At 33.6% G+C, this 22554-nt stretch overlaps 1 protein-coding gene across 2 annotated transcripts in view; it reads left to right on the forward strand.

Annotated features, from left to right (window-relative positions):
• LOC132158926 (mannosyl-oligosaccharide 1,2-alpha-mannosidase IC-like) overlaps positions 1-22554 on the forward strand; it is a 163982-nt gene that overhangs the window by 63707 nt on the left and 77721 nt on the right. For both annotated transcript variants that reach the window (XM_059568553.1, XM_059568554.1), the window contains exon 2: positions 16405-16501. In XM_059568553.1, the coding sequence (XP_059424536.1) occupies positions 16405-16501 (97 nt within the window). The remainder of the gene's footprint in view (positions 1-16404; positions 16502-22554) is intronic.

Consider the following 22554-nt stretch of genomic DNA (forward strand, 5'->3'; position numbering starts at 1 on the left):
ATGGATTGTTTTTAACTAAATATAGGCTATCAGAGACTCACTACAAGAGACAATAACTAACATGATTTAAATGAATCTGTTCAATTCATTTAGTTAAATGATTTCGAAGTTTGAACATTGAATTGATTCAAAACTTGAATCATGTGAATTAGTTCCAGTTCAATCAATGAATTCAAACCCTGACAATTGAATTGAATTCAAAACTTTAACAATGCACTGATTGAAAACTTTAACTTGAACGATTCCTTCACGTGAATCAGTTCAATTCATCAGTTTGATTGAATGACTTCAAAATGTTAGAATTCAGAACTGATTCACTTATGTACATCAGTTCAAACTGTCCATTTCAACCAATTAATTCAAACACTGACAATAGAATTATCTCAAAACTTTGCATTGATTCAGACCGTTATAGTTTTCATTTCAATGTAGCTTCAGAGTTAAACTATGAAAAGCTGAAAGCATTAAACTGTCACCGGTCACCCTAATTGGCCATAAAAATAACAACAAATGGCCTTCATATACAGTGACCTTAAGAAGAACTGCAATAATTGAGCCATATAAGTTTTCTAATGCAATGCAGTGACATTCATGCATCTCTAAGTGTGACTTTAATGCATTAATGAATTATTTAGTGCATCTGTTTGCACCAAACATACATTTAAAGTCATCTAGGTATTACATGCATGCAGTATTTGCATACTTCATACAATATATATAATGCATAATACAGTAATGGAAATTTGCAATGCATGAGTAAAAGAGATAATATGCTATGCTGAGCATAACCTGTTTTATTAAAGGAATAGTTCATGCAAAAAAGGGACAAATTAGCTGTTAAATGCAATGCAGTGACATTCATGCATCTCTAAGTGTGAATATAATGCATGCACATGTCTTGGGGTCGCTGTGTGTGTATTGTAAGTGAATGTCTGCATGCAGCAGCTCATTAGAGAAGCGTCTCTGTGGCAGTTCTGATTCTCTCAAACTCTGCACTGGAGTCTCAGTAGAGCTTCTGGAGCTATTTTGCAGCACATTGACGCCTAATGGGCATTTCATGAGCAGCGACGTCTGTACTATCGCCTGCTAATGGCTGCATTTGGGAGCTATTAATGGTAAACATTTGAAGGTGAAGCAGAAACGCATTGGTGCGCAGTTTTCCTCAGAGTTTGTAAGTCGTCCAAGTTATTTCACATTGCTCATTAGGTTTTTATGTTCAATAGTTAGGAAACATATTGTCTGTTACAAATGTGATTTTTCTTGGATTTCCTGTGGCTTTGTGAGCTTTGTGGCTTTCTTTTTTGCAGGAATTATCTTGTGTTTTTCCTACACTCCCATGCTGTTTTATTGATCATATTCATGCATGCTGTTTCATGCATTCCTAAAAAGCTCTGGTGTTTGCATGCACTAGATGAAATTTGCAACTTTCAGTATGACAGAAATGCTTTTGAATGTAAACTGGGAATCTGTTTTTGCAGTCTTTGGTTTAGTTCTTGTGTGTCAGTGCTGTTTCGTTTCTCAAGGAATCTTGTCAGAGTCTTACATTATTTAGTGGCTCTGACCATGCTGCTTTATGTTTTATGATTTGACAGGGAAGGTCAGCCATGGAAGATGGTGTAAAATTAGCATAATTTAACCGAATACACTATTTAAACATAAAAAGCATTTGAAAACATTTTTTAGAAAGGTATATCATGCAATTTCTGTGCAACTGTTTGCACCAAACATACATTTAAAGTCATCTGGGTATTACATGCATGCAGTTTTTGCATACTTCATACAATATATATAATGCATAATGCAGTAATGGAAATATGCAATGCATGAGTAAAAAAGATAGTATGCTATTCTGAGCATAACCTGTTTTATTAAAGGAATAGTTCATGCAAAAAAACTCAACCTCAAGCCATTAAACTATTTTGGGTAATTTTTCTTCCTTAGCTGAACAGTTAAGAAGATTTTTGGCTTAAACCATGTTCTTTGGCTAATCATAAAATGTCATAAAAATCCTAAAAGTCAGTGGCTACCAGCACAACAAATCTTGTTGAGGACTTGCTTGCAGATTGATATAAGGGCCGTGTTTTCAGTCTTATATAATGACAGCAGACTTTTTTTTCCTTTTTCCTTTTCAGTCCAATATGACTTACATTCTTCTGTGGTACATTAATATTTGAGATATTTTTAGAAGTTAACTATTCCTTTAAAGTATATAAATGAATGATTGGGCTGATCGTGCATCAGGCCAGTGTTTTATCTACATCTGTTGTTTTTTTCATTTCACAAGAGCATCATGGTCCTCAAATTTCTCACCTTAAACCGTATGCAATTGTCACTCAAGCTCAATGTTTTGATGTCGAATGCCAATGCAAACTCTCTCCTAGATGTTAAAGTACTGTATCTACATTGTAGCTACATTCCTCCCTAAAGCATCTAATATTAGCATCATATAACGCCTTTGACCTCACTGATCAAATAGTCATGACCCGTCTCAGCTCAAGCAGAAATTAGTTCACATCCAAGAAAGCCTTTCTTCTTTCTGGATTCTGCATGGAAACGTCCAGAGCTGTGACAGTTCTGCGTTGAGTCCGTGATCCGAGAGTTCAAAGCCGGCCTCGTGCTCTGATGTCAAACGTCAAAGAGATGTCTAGAAGACACCTGCCACTTCCCTCCAGCTCTATAAACTCATCAGGTGTGAGATCACACTCCTCTCAGTGATAACAGTTACCGTCAGGAGTAAATCCACCCTGCGTTTTACCTTCACAAGTGGTTTGATAGCTCACTAAAAACTGAACATTGCCATTATTTATTCAACTTCAAACCTGCACACTCTTATTTTCCCCCTGAGAGCACAAAAAGAGTATCTTGAGAATTTTTCCCTTAAAATTCACACACACTCTATGACTTAAATTTGTACGTCTTATCAATCAATGCACAAATCATTACAAATCAAATGATATTAAACAGACTTTAGAAATGTGTGTGTGTGTGTTTGAGAATCATGCACTATATTCCCAGATTTCTTAAGTCAAATTATAAATATCTGATAAATGCCAAATTATTATTATTTTTCATTTTTTTCCTGAAAATCTTCCCTTGCATATTCAAAGCTGCATATTGCAAAGTGTTACTTTTAATATCTGTGTGATACTAGTTTTAGTCATATTTTGAATTGGTTTTTATTTTTGTTCCATTTTCGTTTAAATTGTAAAAGTTTAAAAAAATTTAAAGTCTGTGTATTTTATTTTTATTATTCATTTTTAGGATTTTTTCTCTTTCCAAATGTAGATATTTAGTTCATCTGTGAGAAATGGTTCCTCATTAAGTAAAATAAGATTGTTATTTCATATCTTAATTTATTTAAATGATTCTTTTATTTTCTGTTTTTAGTTTTAGAGGATGAGAATAATAAACCTCTCAGCAGACGTCTTTTTATCTGGCTTACACTTCATGTACTGCAAACATTGTTGGCTCTTGTGATAAATTGCTTGTGATGTTCCTCGTTCTCGAGTCTCTTTGGATAAAAGCATCTGCTAAATGATTGAATGAAAATGTTTTTCACACTGATAGTGCTACATTTTTTAAGATGTTATGTGAAGATAAAATTAGAGACGTGACACTGCAAAAGCTCATGGGGTTTCTGTGCAGGACAGAGTTTGCTTCTCGAGCAGATGTTTGACCAGCTTTATTGTGCAGTTCTGTATGTGGGCATAAAATAAAAGTTAACCGTAACTTGCTTTCCTGTAAATAATATTCCTAATAAAGCACATTTTTTAAACCCACATAGCTCACACGTACTGTACATCCAGCTATAAAGTCAGCTATTAAATGTTATTAAATAATGTTTGCACAAAACAGAATATGACAAGTAATGTTAATAAAGAGAGAAAAAGACAATTATATTAATAAAATGTATGTATATTTTTATTTTGTTTGTGTATGAGTATAACACTGACTGTATAATATAATAATTTTATTGTATTTCATTTTTGTTTTATGTAATTTTGCTTTATTTTAGTAAAATCTGGTAGCTGGTAACCTTGCATTATATTTATAAAAATGTAAATTTAAAAATATATTTTCATCTAATACATACTAATGACTTTTTGTGTATATAATTCTTATTATTTATATATTAATGTTATTATGAATGATAATGTAAAATGTTTTATATATATATATATATATATATATATATATATATATAAAATAATATATGAAATATATAATATATAAATATTATAATATATTAAAAATAATAAGAATTATATATATATATAATATAACACATACATATATATATATATATATATATATATAACATAACATAACACATTTGACATTATTATTCATAAGAACTTTTTTTTTCTTTTTCAGAGCAGGTAAGATATTTGACAAGTAAATTTTTTCAATTCACAGTCGATTAGCAGGTGCTTCAAAAAGCAGATTTCGGGGCTCATTGCGTGGCACGTATTGAAATGCGCTGGGATTTCTGTGGGTCTAATAGACTCTGCAGGACGCCGGGTTCAAATTGCCAATTTCTCACTCACAAATGACTTCTCTCAGATCTCGGCTGTTCGCTCTCTTGTGTTTTCTCACAAACACATGGTTTTACAGCGAGTCTGAGAGCAATGAATGCTTTTATTTCGATTGCTGATAATATCAGTTGCGTGAAAGCTTTAAAAATGCACAGAAACAGAAGTCTAGCTTTAATAGGACGATGCAATTTGTGTTACGGAAATGTCCTTGTTTAGAAGTATGAGAAGTACACTTTGAGGAGGATCATATTGCTCAGTTAACAGTCAGGCTGTAAATATTTAATGTGTGCAGTCATTAAGTGTTTCTGCTGTTGCTCTCCATCGGCTGTTAGAGATGGAGCTCTTTCATCACCCGAAGGCCTGATGTCCATTTGGTCACTTTCCCAACAGACCGGCTGGACCGAACCGAAAGATGCCAGAGTAAAGCTTCACACGCCGCACCGTAAACACCGCACCATCATGAGATGATTCCCAAAACCACAGCACTGAGTAACATGCTCATAATTTACCCAGTTCTTTAGGCCTCAATTAAGAAAGCATTGCTTTTAAAGGAATTTGTACACTCTTAGGGAGAAATAAAAAAGGTACAAAAGCTGTCACCAGGCGGAATCTTTTTTAAGGTAGTGCTGTGTACAGTTTAGGGGCTTTTGTACCTTTTGTCTGAGAGTAAGTCATTTATAATTACATTTCATAGTTACATTATTCTTGGGTTTTTCTATAATATATTTGTATAAAATATTGATTCAAAGTTGTCCCCAAATGTGAGAAATGGAAACGAGAAAAAAAGGGAAACGTATTGAAAAAAAAAACTTAATAATTAAATGAACATTAAATTAAATGAAAACATATATCCCAAAGTTCTAAATAGATTATTAGTTCATTTAATATATATATATAAAATACTGTATAATACTATAAATACTACTATCTATATTACTTTACATTGTTTGGGGTTAATAATACGTATATTTGAATGGTTTTCAAAGAAGTCTCCTATACTCACCAAGACTAAAATGTATTGTTATTAATTACGTTTCTATATTTCATTTATGTTCTTCTCAAACTTTATAAATTGTATTTATATAATTCTCGCTTTAAAATATATATTTTTTTAAATATATATAATTTTTATATCAAATGTGTTTTTTATGTATTTTAATGTTTACATTTTTATTGTATTTAATTTTAACTTCTAATAAAACAAAGTAACTGGCAACAGTTGTTTTATTTATTTAAATCTTTTTTTATTATCTGTAAAAATGTCACATATTAAAAATATATAGTAGTTGGAAAATCTAGCCATTAAATTAATCTTTGAAATTATACATGCAAACATTAGAAATCTGAAAAAATATATTAAGATTTTTTGGATGGAAGTGCTTGAGAACATGTTGTTGGTTTCCTTATGTTTCCTTAAAAAAAGTAATATATAGTAAAAAATCATTTATTTCTGTGATGCACAGCTGCATTTTCAGCATCATTCCTCCAGTCTTCAGTGTCACATGATCTTCAGAAATCATGAAAATATACTGATCACATTTGAGGACTTGATATATTTTAATACGCTTCATAAGAAGTGCTTGAGTGAACCGATTCACTGAAATGATTCAGACTCCTAAAGCTTCATTTAAGCACCCGTTTCATATTTGATTATCACTTCAGTTTGCTTGACGGTAAATACATGTGACAACAAATAATAGAGAAGTTATGGAAAAATAGCCAGATGCTGGCAAAGATACTAAGCTCATTTCTTACTGACGAGTGTAAGTTAAGTTAAGACTCATGAGGCCTGTTGGTGTGAGTGATGTGAAGTTTCTAATGATCGAGTAGGGAATCTCTGCCACAGGAGAGTGTCTCCAGCGATTGTGTCACCAGACCAGCTTACGAATATAATGGCTTTTTCAAAACTGCTTTTCATCGGACAGGTTTCTCGAGAGCTCTGTCTGCTGTTGGTCGGTTGTATTCTATTGCATTTTAACGCAGTGTCTGAAACTAGAATACTAGAGCCTTTTGGTTGGAAGTTCCGGCTGTCTGAACTTTTGCATGCAAACTATTTAAATCTCGAGAACATTTTGGTTTCCTGATAAACTGTGTCAATACTGGGAAGTAGATGAATAGAAACAGACGTGCTACTAAACCAGTTGCATTTGAGCTATGTTGAGGAATGCAGCCTTTCCAGGAACAAGCTAATGTTTTCTGTAATGTGTAGATACTTGCTGTTTTTGTTGCATTGTAGTTTATTGCATTTCATTTCAATGAACTGATCCATGCAACAATTGTTCCATTCATTTGAATAACCACTTAGTGATCAAATTAATAATTGCTGCTATTACGTGCATATTAATCCTTTGGTTAACTTAGCAATGAATAATAACCATAACTTGTGCCATTTACTTTTATTTAAAAAAGTGTTTTGATTCCTTTAATTTTTAGGTGTAATTTTAATACTTACTGCTTTAGTGCATATATACAGTATATATATATATATATATATATATATAAACTTACAAATAAATAATTGTAACTTACCTAATGCCATAAATGTAAATATTGTCTTATAAAAAAACTTTATAAATAAAAAAATCAGCATAAAATATTAAATTGCAGGAATGTTATTTTCGTAATCTAGATGTTCAAAAGAAATTCCATTATATTGTATTATATTATTTTAATATTTCAAGAATGTCATTTTTTATGTGCATCATATTGTGCAACAAATATATATATATATATATATATATATATATATATATGTGTGTGTGTGTGTGTGTGTGTGTGTGTGTGTGTGTGTGTGTGTTTGTGTGTGTGTATATATGTTATGTATTACAGTAAGAAGTGATAAAATATTCTAATATATCCATTTTATTCAGACCAAATGCATTTTAACAAACATTACTAAGATCTTCCAGTCTAACTAGTGTGATGTTTTAGGACCATCGTTGGCATTTAGAGCAATATCGCATTAACTGACCAAAAAAAAAATAATAATAATTTCATTTTTGCATGAACTATTCCTTTGAGAATTATAGGGATACTGCAATCAAATAATAACTGATTGTGAAATAATAACTCTTGGCCAGAGAATGGCTTGTAACTGACTATTTAAAGAGGCAGTTTGTTTCCAGCGATGTGATTTATGGCCGATATTTCTTAGGGGTGGAGAGACACCACGTCAAAAAGTGTTTGTTTGGACAGTTGGCTGAATTATAATTGCACAGCTGCTTCTGTTCCCTGATTCAAATGCATGAACAGGAGACAGGGAAATATCTGCTTGCTCCACTTGTCGGTTTACAATTGGGAAAGAGCACAAACAACAGATACTTGCTTTATACACACACATGTACATGTATGTCTGACCCAAACTGTTTAAATGAGTTCAACTAGAATCAAGCTACTCTTTCAGAAATGAACTCGATGCCAACTACTAACATTAAGTAGTGAACTAAACTGAGGATAAGTGGAAATGCATTTAATAAATAAAATGATTTTCGGATGATATGATTTGGATGAGAAGATGGTATTATTAAATCAATCCTATATCATATACTATATATTTCTCCCATAGCTTCATTGTAATGTGATATCAGTAAACTGTCGAAAAAACTTTAATTAAAAATTGATAAGCATCAAATAAAATATAATACACATAGAGTCACATAAAAGTAATGTAAATGACTAACAACAGCAGTAAATACAAACATATTTAGCAACAAAAAAGATGTAAAATTCCCTGCAGGAGTTCACACAACTTGATTTTATTGTCTTTTTTTTTTTTTTTTTTTTATAAATAAATCAATTAATTTTTTAATAAATCAATTAACTTTTAAATCAAGTTCAGGCAACATTTCAACGAAAAAACTGAAATTTTAACTAAAATAAAAATGAATAAACTATAGGTACATATAAAAATGACTAAAACAAAGAATAATATTATATTAAAATAGTTAATAAACTACAATCTATACATCTATCTATACTGTGTGTGTGTATATATATATATATATATATATAAATTAATAGTTTATATTAATATTTCACTTTTTTCTTAGTATTTTTTGTGTTCTGTATGTTATTTTGTATTTTATATTATCTGTGTACTTTTTACCTATATATACATATATATATTATGCAATATATATATATATATATATATATATTTGTTAGATAGATACTAAAAAAAGTATGTGTGTGTGTGTGTGTGTGTGTGTGTGTATATATATATATATTTTTTTTTTTTTGAGTGATCAATAGATAGAATTGGGCTTTAAAAAAAATCCAAAGTTGTACAATATTCTGATATTCATGTGAAAATGTCCATTCCATCAGGACTCGACAAATCTGATTGGCGAATGATTGAGGCTTGTGGTTTGAGCATCTGAATGTCCCTGCTGTCTTAAATCAAATGTGATCAGTCGCTGTCCTGAAGCATTATGGACTATCAGTGGTTTTTCTGATGCTGGACCTTGTGACAGCTGCTGCTGTGGGTAAACCACTTCCCAAACCAAATCATGGAGGTCAGCTGGATCTGTCCCAAACCTGCAAACTCGTTATTGTTCTGATGAGAATCAGTCGCTGTGTTTTGTATGGAAGGCACCGAGTGCCTCACAAGGCTTCGTTTAACAATTCGTGCCCTCTTAAGGGATGGTTTGCATTGTGTTGTCTAAAGGACGCTTCAGTGTTTTGTGCCCTTGAATGCAGCTAATTGTGAGGAAAACAGGTTTTGCAATTCCCACTGGAGACCATTCGGCACGTATTAGCTCCTAACGTTTGAACGTCGAGAACGCTCGCAAAAGCAAGATTTCATGCTGATAGTTTGCTGAAGGTAAATGGCAGAACGGCGAGTATTGAAAATTAATTTCTACTGAGCAGCAGAATATTTATGCACTGCCTTTGTCCTTTTTTTCTTTCAGTGCAGCCGTAGATCACATAGACACAGACTGTTAGGGAGGAATCGTTAGGACAAAAATGTGAATTCTGTCACTGTTTACATGCTCAAATATATATATATATATATATATATATATATTTCTGTAGAAAATAAAACAATATTTACACAGGATGTATGCTGCAAAAATGACTAAATAAATAATACAACAAAAAAAAAACCTGTCAATTTATCGATCAATCAATCAATAAAAAAAAATGCAATTAAAACTCATGACTCGTGTGCTCTATTCCAAGACTTTTGTGGTCATATACAATTCTTTTCTATTTTTTTATAAATATACATTGACTGAGTATATATTCGCAAAAGTGACTGAAGATGTTTAGTCTTGTTTTCTGATTAATGGTTTCAAATTAAGAGTTTAAAACAAATCAAAATATCTGCCAGTGGAGGACGAAGAATAAACTATTCAAATAGAAAACAATTATTTTTTCTGACCCCATTGGCAGCTAATTTTTCTAGTTTTCAGCATAAATTAAATTAATTTTGATGCATTTTCATGTGCATGTGTCTTGTTTTAAGAAGGTTTAGATATTTTTTAGAGTTATGTTGTGTATAGCATACATTAACAATTAGAATTATTTTAGTCTTCATTTTAAAAAATTTTTTTTTTCATTTGCATGAGTAATATTTAGTAAAAATGTCTGTTCACTTTTTAGTTTTAGTTATTTAATATGTCAAGTAAATATTTAATATTTCTTTATTTCTGTTTACAACCTGAAGTAAAAGCTATATTTAATGCATGCAGTTTTCTTTTGATTTCAATATACCATTTATCTACTATATTTAGATTTCCATTCAGGGGGAAGTTAGAAGTTAGTCTTGTGTGACCCGGACTTTATTTGAAAGAGGCTTTGAAGAGGACGAGTAAATAATGAAGAGTATTCCTTCTTATTCCTAAGTATTGTGTACAGCCTGAAATCCTTTGTAATTGGGTTTCTCTGGGTGGTTATGAGTCGCTGAGTTTAGTAGTTGCTCATTTAGTCTCTAACCACCATATTTTTCTCTACTTTTCCTGTCCTAATCTGCGTCTTTGGCTCTTTCACCGCAGATGCTCATAATCACGAGCGACGAGACCCTACATCAGCCGCTTCCTGCTCATGCGTCAGCCTCCTGCTTCTCTCTGCTATAGTTTGATAACTGCCTTCTGTGTCCAGAGTCTGCTGTTTTTAGGCCGGATGTTTACTGGGTTTCACACAGTTGCTGCAAAACTCCAGCCAAAAGGCTACTGAGCGCTTCAGGAACCCCTCTGTGTGTTTGTGAGCTGAATCTCTTCTGAATGTCTGTGTAAAGCTGAGTCACAGTAACCTGACATTGGCTAATTAGCCTCGAAGGCAGTCTGATGGTGAAGTTTTCACAGTAAGTTTTCAGTAAGGAAGGGAATAGAATTGCTCTGGTGCTTCAGAGAGTTTAGATGCCCCGTCAAACTGTTAGACGAGCGTCTTTTCTTTACCGTCTCAATGCATTTCATGTTAAAACAGGAAAACATGTCAAAGTGCTTGTCCGTTTTTTAAAAAAAGTTAATTGTCCATTCATCAAAAGGGAAGTTAGTGTTAACCATAAGTTTGTTTGTCCACCAGTGTTGTTTTAGTGTCATTTTTAAATAGATGTCATTTTTGTAACTTTTCTGTTTTCTATTTAATTTAAATTAGTTGTTATGTTTTTATATATATATATAAAATTATTATTTGATTCGTAGTTATTTTAGTGCATGAGAATTGTTTTTCGGCAAGTAGCTGAAATAAAATAATCAAAGTTATATATATATAATTTAATTTAAAAAAAGAAATTTGGGTGGTGGCAATTTTATGGTGTATTTTTTTTTTTTATAATTATTACTTTTTTAGGGTTAGTTTATATATTTATATTAGTATTATTATATAATTTCAATTGTAAGTCGCTTTGGATAAAAGTACATGCGCTGATGATACACAGGCAGTGTCTCATTTCTACTAAAATAACTCTAAATAACTAAAATTACTTAAACTTCAACTAAAATGAAAATGCAAAATACTGTAAGAAAACAGTTAAACGTGCACAATTGTGTTTAGAAATAACTCAGTTTTGTTTCCATAATGTGCACCTGGTTTCTTATTTTGTTTCAGCTAGTAGCCAAGGTTATGTAAAATCTGACTAAAAGACTTGAATTTATTAATTAGCAGAAGTTGTTTACAATATCGCTGCTTGTTATCAGATTGAGCCAGTTGCACTCTTCATTTATCTGCAACTTCATGGTTTCAGACGCTGCAAAAAAGTACGCAGTTACCAAGATTTTGGGGTGCAATGGAAACGTAATCTATAACTATTAGTGTACTTAATTACTCTTAGCCAGGAGTAGTAAACAATGCCATAATATAACTTTTGAAAGGAGTTACTTTTGAACTAGTAATGAATATGTTAATGTTTTTTTTTGCTGAAAACTGAAAATCTAAAAATAAAAGCAAATTAAAAATATTAATACAAATTATAAAAGTATCTCAATTACACTAAAACAACACTGGTTATTTTCACTATAAAAGTCTCTTTTCTGTTTCTCATGTTAATAACTATCTTCAGCTCATTTCTGGATGTTCGGTGACATGTAGCCTATTTGTGGCTTTGATTATCTATACAAATTAATAAAATAACCAAAGATTTATTAAAATACCTATGGGTTTATTAAATGGGAAGATGTTATAGTATATATACAGTTACAAAGAGTCATGAAAAATGCCACAATGCAAAAAATAACCCACCTTTAATATAGATTTCATCATCTTTTAGCACAGTAAAATGGCTTGTTTTGATAGTGGGTTGAAACATGTTTGTTCTTCCAGAAGTTTGTTACCTCCACGAGCTCTGGGATGAAAGAGTTGAACCAGATAAAAGCCCATTAATGGCTGCGTCTCGCTTTCATCTCATCTGGGAACCGCATGCTGCACGCCGGGGACTCATTATGCTTCCATTTGGTCAATAGATATATATATATATATTTCTCTCTTTCCATGCAAAAACAGGCGGTGTGCGGATGGTTTTACAGTTGCACACAGGGACTTTGCGAGAGGCTTATGCAATTTTAAGATAGATGTATCACAGCGAGGAGCAATTCATCAAAGTGTCAGACATGGGAATGCATTCTCTCATGTGCTGGAAATACACTGAATGTTTCTGTAATGGCTTTATTTGCTCATCATCTGAGACATTTACCTCACATTCTCTCGGAGATCTTCATAAAGGCATGCCTTCTCTGTGTGAGACGTGATCTTATTCATTTTTGCATGCAAATTGTGATTGTAGCACACAGGTTGCAAATCATAATTCCTTCAATTTACATGCTCACCAAATGTTTCTGAATCATTTTATTAGTGCCATCTGGATTTCATGACTGCACTTTATCTCCAAATACAAGTTTGTATGTGTACAGTGTTATATTTCTGGTCTTGTTTTCTGATTTGTGGAGGATCAGACGTGATTGATGGGTAATTTGGGATCTGGTTATTTACTCCCTCAAGCTTTATTTCTCATGTTCATCGTGCAGATGATTATGTACTGTAGCTTTACCGGTAATGAAAGAGGATCACTCCCAGGGCGTTTATTTATATGGAAGATGCTTTGCCACAATGCAACTTTAAAGGTTTATATTAGTGCTGTCAAACGATCAATCGCATGCAAAATAAAAAAAATTGTTTACATAATATTTGTATGTGCACTGTGTATATTATTTATGCATGCATATAGTATATATTTAGAAAATATTTACATGCATATACATTTATAGATTTATTTTCATAAATTATATATAAATATATTTAATATACAACCATTTTTCTTAAATGTATACATGCAAGTGTTTCTACTTTTGGGGTAACGTTTTTTTGCCAATTAAACTCTTTGTGGCTGTTATGTTTTTAACCCAAAACTAACTCAGTCATAAATATATGCCCTTTACGTTGCACAAGGCTTAATTAACCATTTAAATGAATTAAACAGTTTAACTACTGTACGTGACATTATAATATAAAGCCAATAGTAAAATAATAGTTCAGAAAAACGTCCCTGTTATTGCACAAAGTGAATTGAATTGCCGTTTTGTGTTTTATAATAATTGTACAACTTTTAATGTATGCAATAATCTAAATCCATTAAAAGACAACACCATTTGATCTAAAGGTATCAAACCAACTGTAAAATATACAGAATATTATTCAGTATAATGCACAAGGCTTAGTTTTTTCAGATTATGCATTTATTGTTTTTATATCATTTTATTAAAGGATCCTGAAAGCATTTTAATTTATCCCCCTTTACTCGTACTGCACAAAAAGTGGTTCAATAACGTTAAATGTTGCAGGGACTGATTATTGCAAATGTGTTCTGCTTAAACCATTTTTATTTATTTATTTATTGCTAAGGTTTGCATATGGAGTTATGTCACTATAACTGTTCTATTTCTATATCTGTCTGTCTGTCTACTGTCTATTATTACTTATAAATTAATTACGTAATTATGTATATTATTACTATTATATCATATTTATTTACTTAATCTTTTAAGACATTCTATGATGGATGGATAGATCTTGTTTTATGCTTGATGAATGTCTTTAAATATAAAGCAAATAAAATAATTGTCATAAATGGTTATGCATATAAATACTGAATGAATACACACACACACACACACACACATACAATGTAGTATAAATATACACAAAATTGAAAGTTTGTTTTATATATTTAATATTTTTTGTATCCAATTAGTGTTATGTATACAGTTATTATTTATAATGTTATGTTTGTAATTAAACATGCCCTGCCTATTGATGAATTAATCGCATTAATTGCTTTATTTTTTAACAGGTTTAATTCCGTTTTGAAAGAGGTTTTATAGGACGATGCATTGTTATTTTTCCTTATATTATTGAACATAAGCATCATTTTTAGCTACTGTATGTTGTCTACTGCGAATCAGATATAATATACTTTGTCACTATATCGACTAATGTTAGTTTTAGTACAGATCTGCATGTGTAAATTCTCTCTACTGCCGTTTTTTTTTAATGTTTGGCTGCTTATGTTATGAATGTGTCCATTCAGTCTGGCAGTATAAAAGAAAAGACATGTATGTTTGATTTTTGCTTTGACAGCAGCACAGACTGTCAGTGTTTATGATGAGATCTGTCATAAATCTGTCTTCCAGCTCAGCTGCGTTCCTCCGGATAGTGCCGCTGCTATCAGTGTAGTAGATAAAGTGGACTATCATTTTACATATTCCCCTTTTCTCTGGCCCTGAACCGCCTCAGGAGGAACCGAGTGGAAACCGAAGCGTTGGTGTTGCAGTCAGTAACAGATGATCACAAAAGCTTTATGCAACACAAGAATCAGTCACATCCCGACACAGCTGCTCCTTCATGTCGAGCTCAAATAAGTATAATTCCCTATCACGTCGCAAGCCTTTTTTATTGCGTTGTTGGAGGTGATCCCACATCAATTATTGGCTTCCTCCTCAAGGGAAGCGAGTCTTTTTCGGAGCGTGCCTTGTGGAGGTTGTTGGTGCCAGCTGGGCATCATGCAGAGCTTCTCTGGTGCTTTCTGTGCTGAAACACTCATTCAGAGCTCAAACGTTCACGGATCCAGCACCATCGAGCTCAGCAGTATGTTCCTTCATCGAGCTCAGACCCATTCAGCACATAATAGGTTTAGAATTAACTTTAAGTTTAGATCTTAGAAGCATAAATGTCAAATTAATGAACACTTTATTTTTCTAGTGTTACTATGAACATTTAATCAGTGCATGAGTGAAAACATTTGCCTTTATAATCAGAATCAAGTTTTTAAGAGAGCTGTGTCGTAAATGCAGACATGCAATTTTATAAACTTTCTTTTTTTTGTGCAATATTTGCTCTAAGATATTTGAAAATATAAAATGTGAAGTTTTTTTTATAGTGTCTTTTGTTTTCCAAGCCTGCATTTATTTGATCAAAAATACAGTAAAACAGGGAAAAAAGTGAAATATTATTACAATTAAATATAACCGTTTTCTTTATGATTATATTGTAAAATGTTTTTTATTCCTGTGAGTCAAAGCTGTATTTCCAGCATCATTCCTCCAGTCTTCAGTGTCACATGATCTTCAGAAATCATTCTGATATGAAACATTTCTGATTAAGTGAATATTTTTAAGAATTAAATAAGGATTAAGGATTATTTGATGAATAGAGCATTCAAAAGAACAGCATTCTTTTAAAAATAAAAAACTTTTGTAACATTATAAATGTTTTTACTGTCACTTTTGATCAATGCATCAATGCAAGTTTTTTTTTTTTTAATTTGCATATTTAAATGTGTATTTACATTTATTTCATTTATAATGCATATGCATAACAATAAATTGCAATATGCAAACAATAAATGTTTAAAGCAGTTAAACAATGTAATTAAGTCAAGTTTTGAGAAGAATACTGTTTAACACAAGACAAGACACTTACAGAATCATTTAAATGTGCAATGCTTAAAGGTGACGAGAAAACAATGATTATGCGTTTATGAATTATTTTCTTGATTAATGCATGTAGGGAACAGTCCATTTCTTTGACGTCGTCTGTCTGTTCATGAATTTCTGTATGCGTTTGATGAATGTGATCCTGCAGGCCTGCCCGCCTTACCACACAGCTAACTATGACAGCATGTAATAAATAGAGCTTATGAAACATGATTCAATTCTTTATTGTGTCATTCATAACATCCTCATATTTCTTCTATGCTTCATCCATGCTTCGCTTCACCAGAAGTATCATCGTCTAATGCGTAAAAGCCCATATTTTTCTGATTCATCTTCGTTTGATGGCTTTGGAGATGATTGCATCCTGATATCATGTTTAATATGAGTATCTGCACACTAGATGTGACTTCACTCATCTGAACCTGTTTGTTTTGTGTTCGCAGATGATGAAGTTTGCCTGGGACAACTACAAACGTTACGCTTGGGGACAGAATGAACTCCGACCTCTGACCAGGAACGGACACATCGGGAATATGTTTGGTGAGTGACGTTGTGCATTAAGTCATTTTCTTGGAAACCAAAAGCATTTCTGTCTCGTCTCGCAGGACTGAATTAAAAATCAGATGGTCTGATGCTTTGAATTAGTTAATTTTGCGAAAGGGGAAGATTGCATCTGCGTTTAGCCGACTTGTGGAAATCAGTCTGATATACTGAAAGTCACTGGGATGTTACTGTACCTTCGTGTTTCATGCTCATATCTAATATTCCCTTTAATGCTTGTCTTTTTTCTTTGGCTCTTTTTCATATTCAGTACCTGTTCTGAAGCTGTACGCTCGGGACATTTATTTTTCATTATTGTGAAGCAAACTAGAAAGCTGAGTGGAGAACAGGAAATGAATAGTATTAACATGGGAGCGAAAGAAGAAAGCTAAATGATGAGTAATGCTGACTAGGGGTATTATTAGGGCTTGTACTTAAGACTACAGGTGGCTGATGATAAAAACAACATATATTAATTATATAAAATAGTTACTTTGAGTGTAATTTTAGTGAATTTAGAACACACTCTTAAAAGTAAAGGTGCTTCACGATGCCATAGAAGAACCTTTTTGTCTAAATTGTTCCATAAAGACATCTTTGTGTTTCACAAAAGTGGCGAATAAAGGTTCTTCAGATTATGAAAAGGTAAGAAAGAGATGGTTCTTTGACTGAATGGCTCTTCGTGGAACCAAAAGTGTTTATCCGAATTAATTTATGTTTTTATATTTCAAATAAAATCTGCATATCTTCATGATTTCTGAAGATCATGTGACACTGAAGACTGGAGGAATGATGCTGAAAATACAGCTGTGCATCACAGAAATAAATTACACTTTACAACATATTCACATAGAAAATAGTTATTTTGCATTTAAATACTATTTCACAATTTTACTGTTTTTACTGTATTTTGGATCAAATAAATGCAGCGTCAGTGAGCAGAAGAGACTTCAAATATGAACTGCAGCAGCAAAAATGGACCACTTACAGTACATGTAATGACTGGTCATGAATCATTAAAAACTAAATTATAATTGTTGTAAATTTGCTTTTAAAATGAGTGTATTTGAGGGGGAAACTGATCAAATATTCACCAGATCACCAAACATCTGTAGGGCCGCCATAAATGTAGGAATCAGTCAGGATGTCATTACAGGTCTAAATAGTGGCATTTAATTGATGCCGAGAGTTCACTTTCCTCTCTGACATGTGATCCAATAAATATTGCATGTTGAAGGCATCAAAGTGACTGTCAGGAGGTTTTGTAGCAGGCGTATGCTCATCATCACTCAGAGACAATGACCATGAACCACTCCGACATGATGCGATGAAAGCTACTTCATTGATTTGATTAATGATCAGAATGCGTTAGTCCCGTGCGAGATGTACAGCGTTTGATTCAAAGATTTAACTGTTTAATAAATGCTTCTCTTGTTTTGTTCTTTGGCTTCTGGGTCTGTTCGGACAGGACTAGTTTTCTCCGACGGGAGGGCGTCTTGTGTTTCACAGGCATACTTTGTGATTTTAATTCTGCCCAAATTGAATATGTCTGTCGTTTGGATGGTTTGTGCTGCAGGACGCTGCTTCTTGCGGGTGTTTGGCTCAGTGGGCATTCAGAGAGGGCTCAGGGCTGCTGTGTGTGTGTGTGTGTGTGTGTTGAGGCCAGTGGTTGGGAAAGCTCTTTTGCAACTCTAGCTTGCCAAGCAACCTATAATTCAAAGTAGTACAAGTACCATTCACTCCTCAAAATAAACACTGCAAAAAGGAGTTTTCACAGTGATGCCACTGATGAGATCCAAAGAGTTAAATGTAGTGCAGGAAGTTTTGATTTGAAGCTTATTCTGGGCCCTATTTTGAAGTCATGCAAAATAAGCATAATTAAACACATTTCCAAAAAAAGGGCCAGAGAAAACTAGAATACAATACTTTAGTGGAGAATATTAAAACCAATATATCGATCTAGATATGAAGTTATAGCATGGCTAATTTCTGTTCGTTTATGTTTAATATAAACATATTAATATATCATTGCAACAGCCTGGCAATGTTCAAAAAACACATGACCGACTCAAAACAGAATAAAATGCATTGCAACCAGTAACTAATAATAATTCCTTATATTTATATAACACTTTTCTGGCCATGATGGTCAGAGGCCAATGGGCGAATCCGGGGTCACACCCCTATACTTTTTCTAATGACATCCTGGGATTTTTAATGACCACAGAGAGTCAGGACCTTGGTTTAATGTCTCATCCGAAAGACGGTGCATTTTAACAGTGTAGTGTCCCCATCACTGCACTGGGGTGTTAGGACCCACACAGACCACAGGGTGAGCGCCCCCTGCTGGCCGCACTAACACCTCTTCCAACAGCAACCTCATTTTAGCTGTAGATGTTTCTCCCATATTTTCCTGTATTGCATTTATTCAGCATTTTCCCCATTCTGTTGATTTTCTTCTTAATTTTATTCATCATAAAAGTGATGCACAGGTTTAAGATCATGCAAGCATGCTAGATCTGCAATTCCTGAAGGAGAGTGCAGTGCTTGCAACAAAAGTATCATGTCTTAGGCTTCAGTTTTGGTAGCTGTAGATGTTAAATAGATGCCATAAAAGAAAATCCCTTTTCAGTATGCAACTAGACATAAATAGTGCGTCAAACCAGAATCCAGGACTTAAAGTTTAAATGGAGCCTTTGCAACAAAATACACAAAACGGAACAAATTCAAGTTTAAACTCACCGACATTTGAGGTCATAAATTATTGATGAATTTAAACTCTGTTTATTTGTACATAAAACGTTCAAAAGATGACGTAAAATAACTCAATTTTTACATGTTCTGAAGAAACTGTAATAAAGATTTTAAAAATTAAATTACATAATTAGATAAAAACTGAAACAGCTTTTTTTAATTGAGCTTTGTTCACATCTCTGACCGTGAATATGAGCTATAGTAATATCGATGCCGCCTTAATAAACAGCACTGGAAAATCATTATGTCAGAGTAGCAGCTTAATGTTTCTCTCCACTTCTGTGATCAAGTGCATTGATTGCATCGGACCTGTAATCAATCGGTGAGGCGTCACAGGATAAACCTGCAGATGCACTCTCAGTTAAATCCATGCATTCCTAACAAACTTGTTTGTAACACCTAATCAATGACAGAACTGTCAAAGCCCATGCGCTCCAGACGCTGTCAAGGGGCACTAAATGTGCTAATGTAATTCAGTTTGTTCAGACGTTTCTCTGGCTGCGAGATTGGATTTGCATACTGCTGATTCAGATGCATTTAAAGCACTCCTGTTAGAAAACGAAGAGGGGGATAGAGAAAATAGCTAGAGGCGGGTGAGCTCCTTGCCTAGGAAACCATCCTAAATCTTTGCTTTTGTAAAAGTTGTGTATCACCAGTGGTGGACGGAATACACAGTCAAGTACTTGAGAAAGAGATACTCCAGTAAAAGTATTTAGTACTCCTTTTAAAATTTACTAGAGTATTTTACATACACTAAGTCATGCAAAATAAAGCACAATATGTAAGTAAAATGCATGCTAATAAGCAACTATTTAACAGTGAGAATTGGCCCTTGGATTAAACTATTACTAAAATACTTTGTTGCTATTTATTGCTCACACATTTGTGAGCCAATCCCTGTTTCTAGCCCAGTGGGAAACAATAGTTTGGAATAATAATAATAATAATAATAATGCATTTTATTTCATGGCGCCTTTCAGAACACCCAAGGTCACCTTACAAGCAATATACAGGTCACTGCATAAGACAAAACAAACAACAAACAAACAGCATATACATATAAAGTGGATTTAAGTCTCAATAAAAAATATTATAAAAAAGCCTGTATAAAAAGATATGTCTTAAGACGCTTTGTAAAAGTAAACAAGCAATCGCTATTGCGAACATCGAGGGGAAGATGAAGATCTAAAGATGAAGATCTAAGTGCACGTGAAGGAGTATAAACCTGGAGAAGTTGAGTAAGGTATTGTGGTGCGAGATTATGAAGTGCCTTATAAGTGAGTAGCAAGATTTTGAATTCAACTCTATATTTTACTGGAAGCCAGTGCAATTGCTGGAGAACCGGAGAAATGTGATCAGTATAAGGTGTTCTAGAGAGAACACGAGCTGCAGAATTCTGAACCAATTGAAGCTTATGCAGCAATTTGGAGGGAATACCTGTAAGAAGAGCATTGCAGTAGTCTATACGTGAGGTGACTAGTGCATGAATGAGAACTGCAGTATTATTATTTGAAAGAAATGGACGTAGACGATTAATATTGCGCAAATGGAAGTATGCAATCCGTGTGATATTGTTAATCTGAGCTTTAAAAGATAGTGTGCTATCCATGATGACACCCAAACTTTTAACCTGAGAGGAAGGACAGATTGCAGTATTATCAATGTGTAAAGAGAAACAATTAGATTTAGACACAGCAGATCTAGTGCCAACAAGCAGAGCCTCAGTTTTATTGCCATTTAATTTCAAGAAGTTCGCTGAAAGCCAGTCTTTAATTTCAGCTAAACAGCTTGACAAAGATGGCGGAGGAAAAGAGCCAGTAGGTTTGGGAGACAGGTAAAGTTGGGTGTCATCCGCATAACAGTGAAAATTAATACCATATTTCCTTAAAATATCACCAAGAGGGAGCATATATATAATGTAGAGAAGCGGGCCCAAAACAGAACCCTGGGGAACACCAGCGGTGACTGTAGATAGTCTTGAACTAAAACCTTTTAATTGAATACACTGACTGCGTCCAGATAGATATGAACTAAACCAAGACAGAGCAGTGCCAGTAATACCAATGGAAACTAATCTATCAAGAAGTATGTTATGTGAGACAGTATCAAAGGCAGCGCTCAGGTCAAGAAGGACAAGTATAGTTAAAAGCCCAGAGTCAGCTGCCAACAGTAGATCATTGGTTATTCTGACAAGAGCAGTCTCAGTGCTATGGTGGGGACGAAAACCAGATTGGAATTGTTCATTCAGTTCATACAAGTTATTATTGGACAGATGTTCATGAATTTGAATTGCAATACACTTTTCAACTACCTTAGAGATGAATGGTAAATTTGAAATTGGACGAAAATTTTCAAAATCAAATGGATCACCCCCGGTTTCTTAAGTATGGGTGTAATAATAGCAGATTTAAGAGATGGAGATACAAAACCAGAACCAAGTGAAGCATGAACAATTTTAGTAATCAACGGCAAAAGGGCTGGTAAACAAGCTTTTACTAAAGGAGTTGGTAGAGGGTCTAATTGACAAGTCGAAGATTTAGATTTACCTATCAGACCCACTATCTCTGAAATAGTTGGTAGTGTAAAGTTAGAGAAGACAGAGTGGGGAAGGGTGAGAGATAGACTGACAAGAGTCATTGTGAAGAGTACCAGTAAGTAATTGCCGATGTACATTTTCAACCTTAGATGTAAAAAAGTTAAAAAGCGATCACATAAGTCAGTGGAATACATATCAGATGGCAAAGAATCAGGTGGTTTCAGAATATTGTTTACCACCAAGAAAAGAGACCTAGAGTTCCCATTGCTAACTCAAATTACATTGTAGTCAGTGCATTTTTATAATTTTGAATATGTTCAGCATACATGTCTTTATGAACAGTAAGGCCAGACCTGACGTACAGCCGCTCTAACCTACGGCCTTTAGTTTTAAGTTCACGCAGTTCAGGTGTAAACCAAGGAGCTGAATGCACAAATGAAACCCTTCGAGTTTTCACAGGTGCGAATTCATCTAAAAGCATGTTCAGTCCATCATTGTAATATTTTACCAGTTCATCAACAGTAGTGAAATCAGTTTTACTGGAAAAGATGGCAAGTTCATCAGCAAGAGAAGGCAAATCAATGTTCTTAATATTCCGAAATTAATCGGGCGACACAGGTTTACCTTAAAAATGGGAATGCTGCGTCTGTTCAGGCTTATAAATGCTTCCAGACAGAAGGAACAAATGCACTACATGCCGGTTGGAATGTACAAGACTCTGACCCTGGACCGTCTCCAAATCCGCCCCTGCACCCCCTGTGTC

Source organism: Carassius carassius, chromosome 15 (assembly GCF_963082965.1).
Source record: "Carassius carassius chromosome 15, fCarCar2.1, whole genome shotgun sequence".
NCBI classification, from domain to species: Eukaryota; Metazoa; Chordata; class Actinopteri; order Cypriniformes; family Cyprinidae; genus Carassius; species Carassius carassius.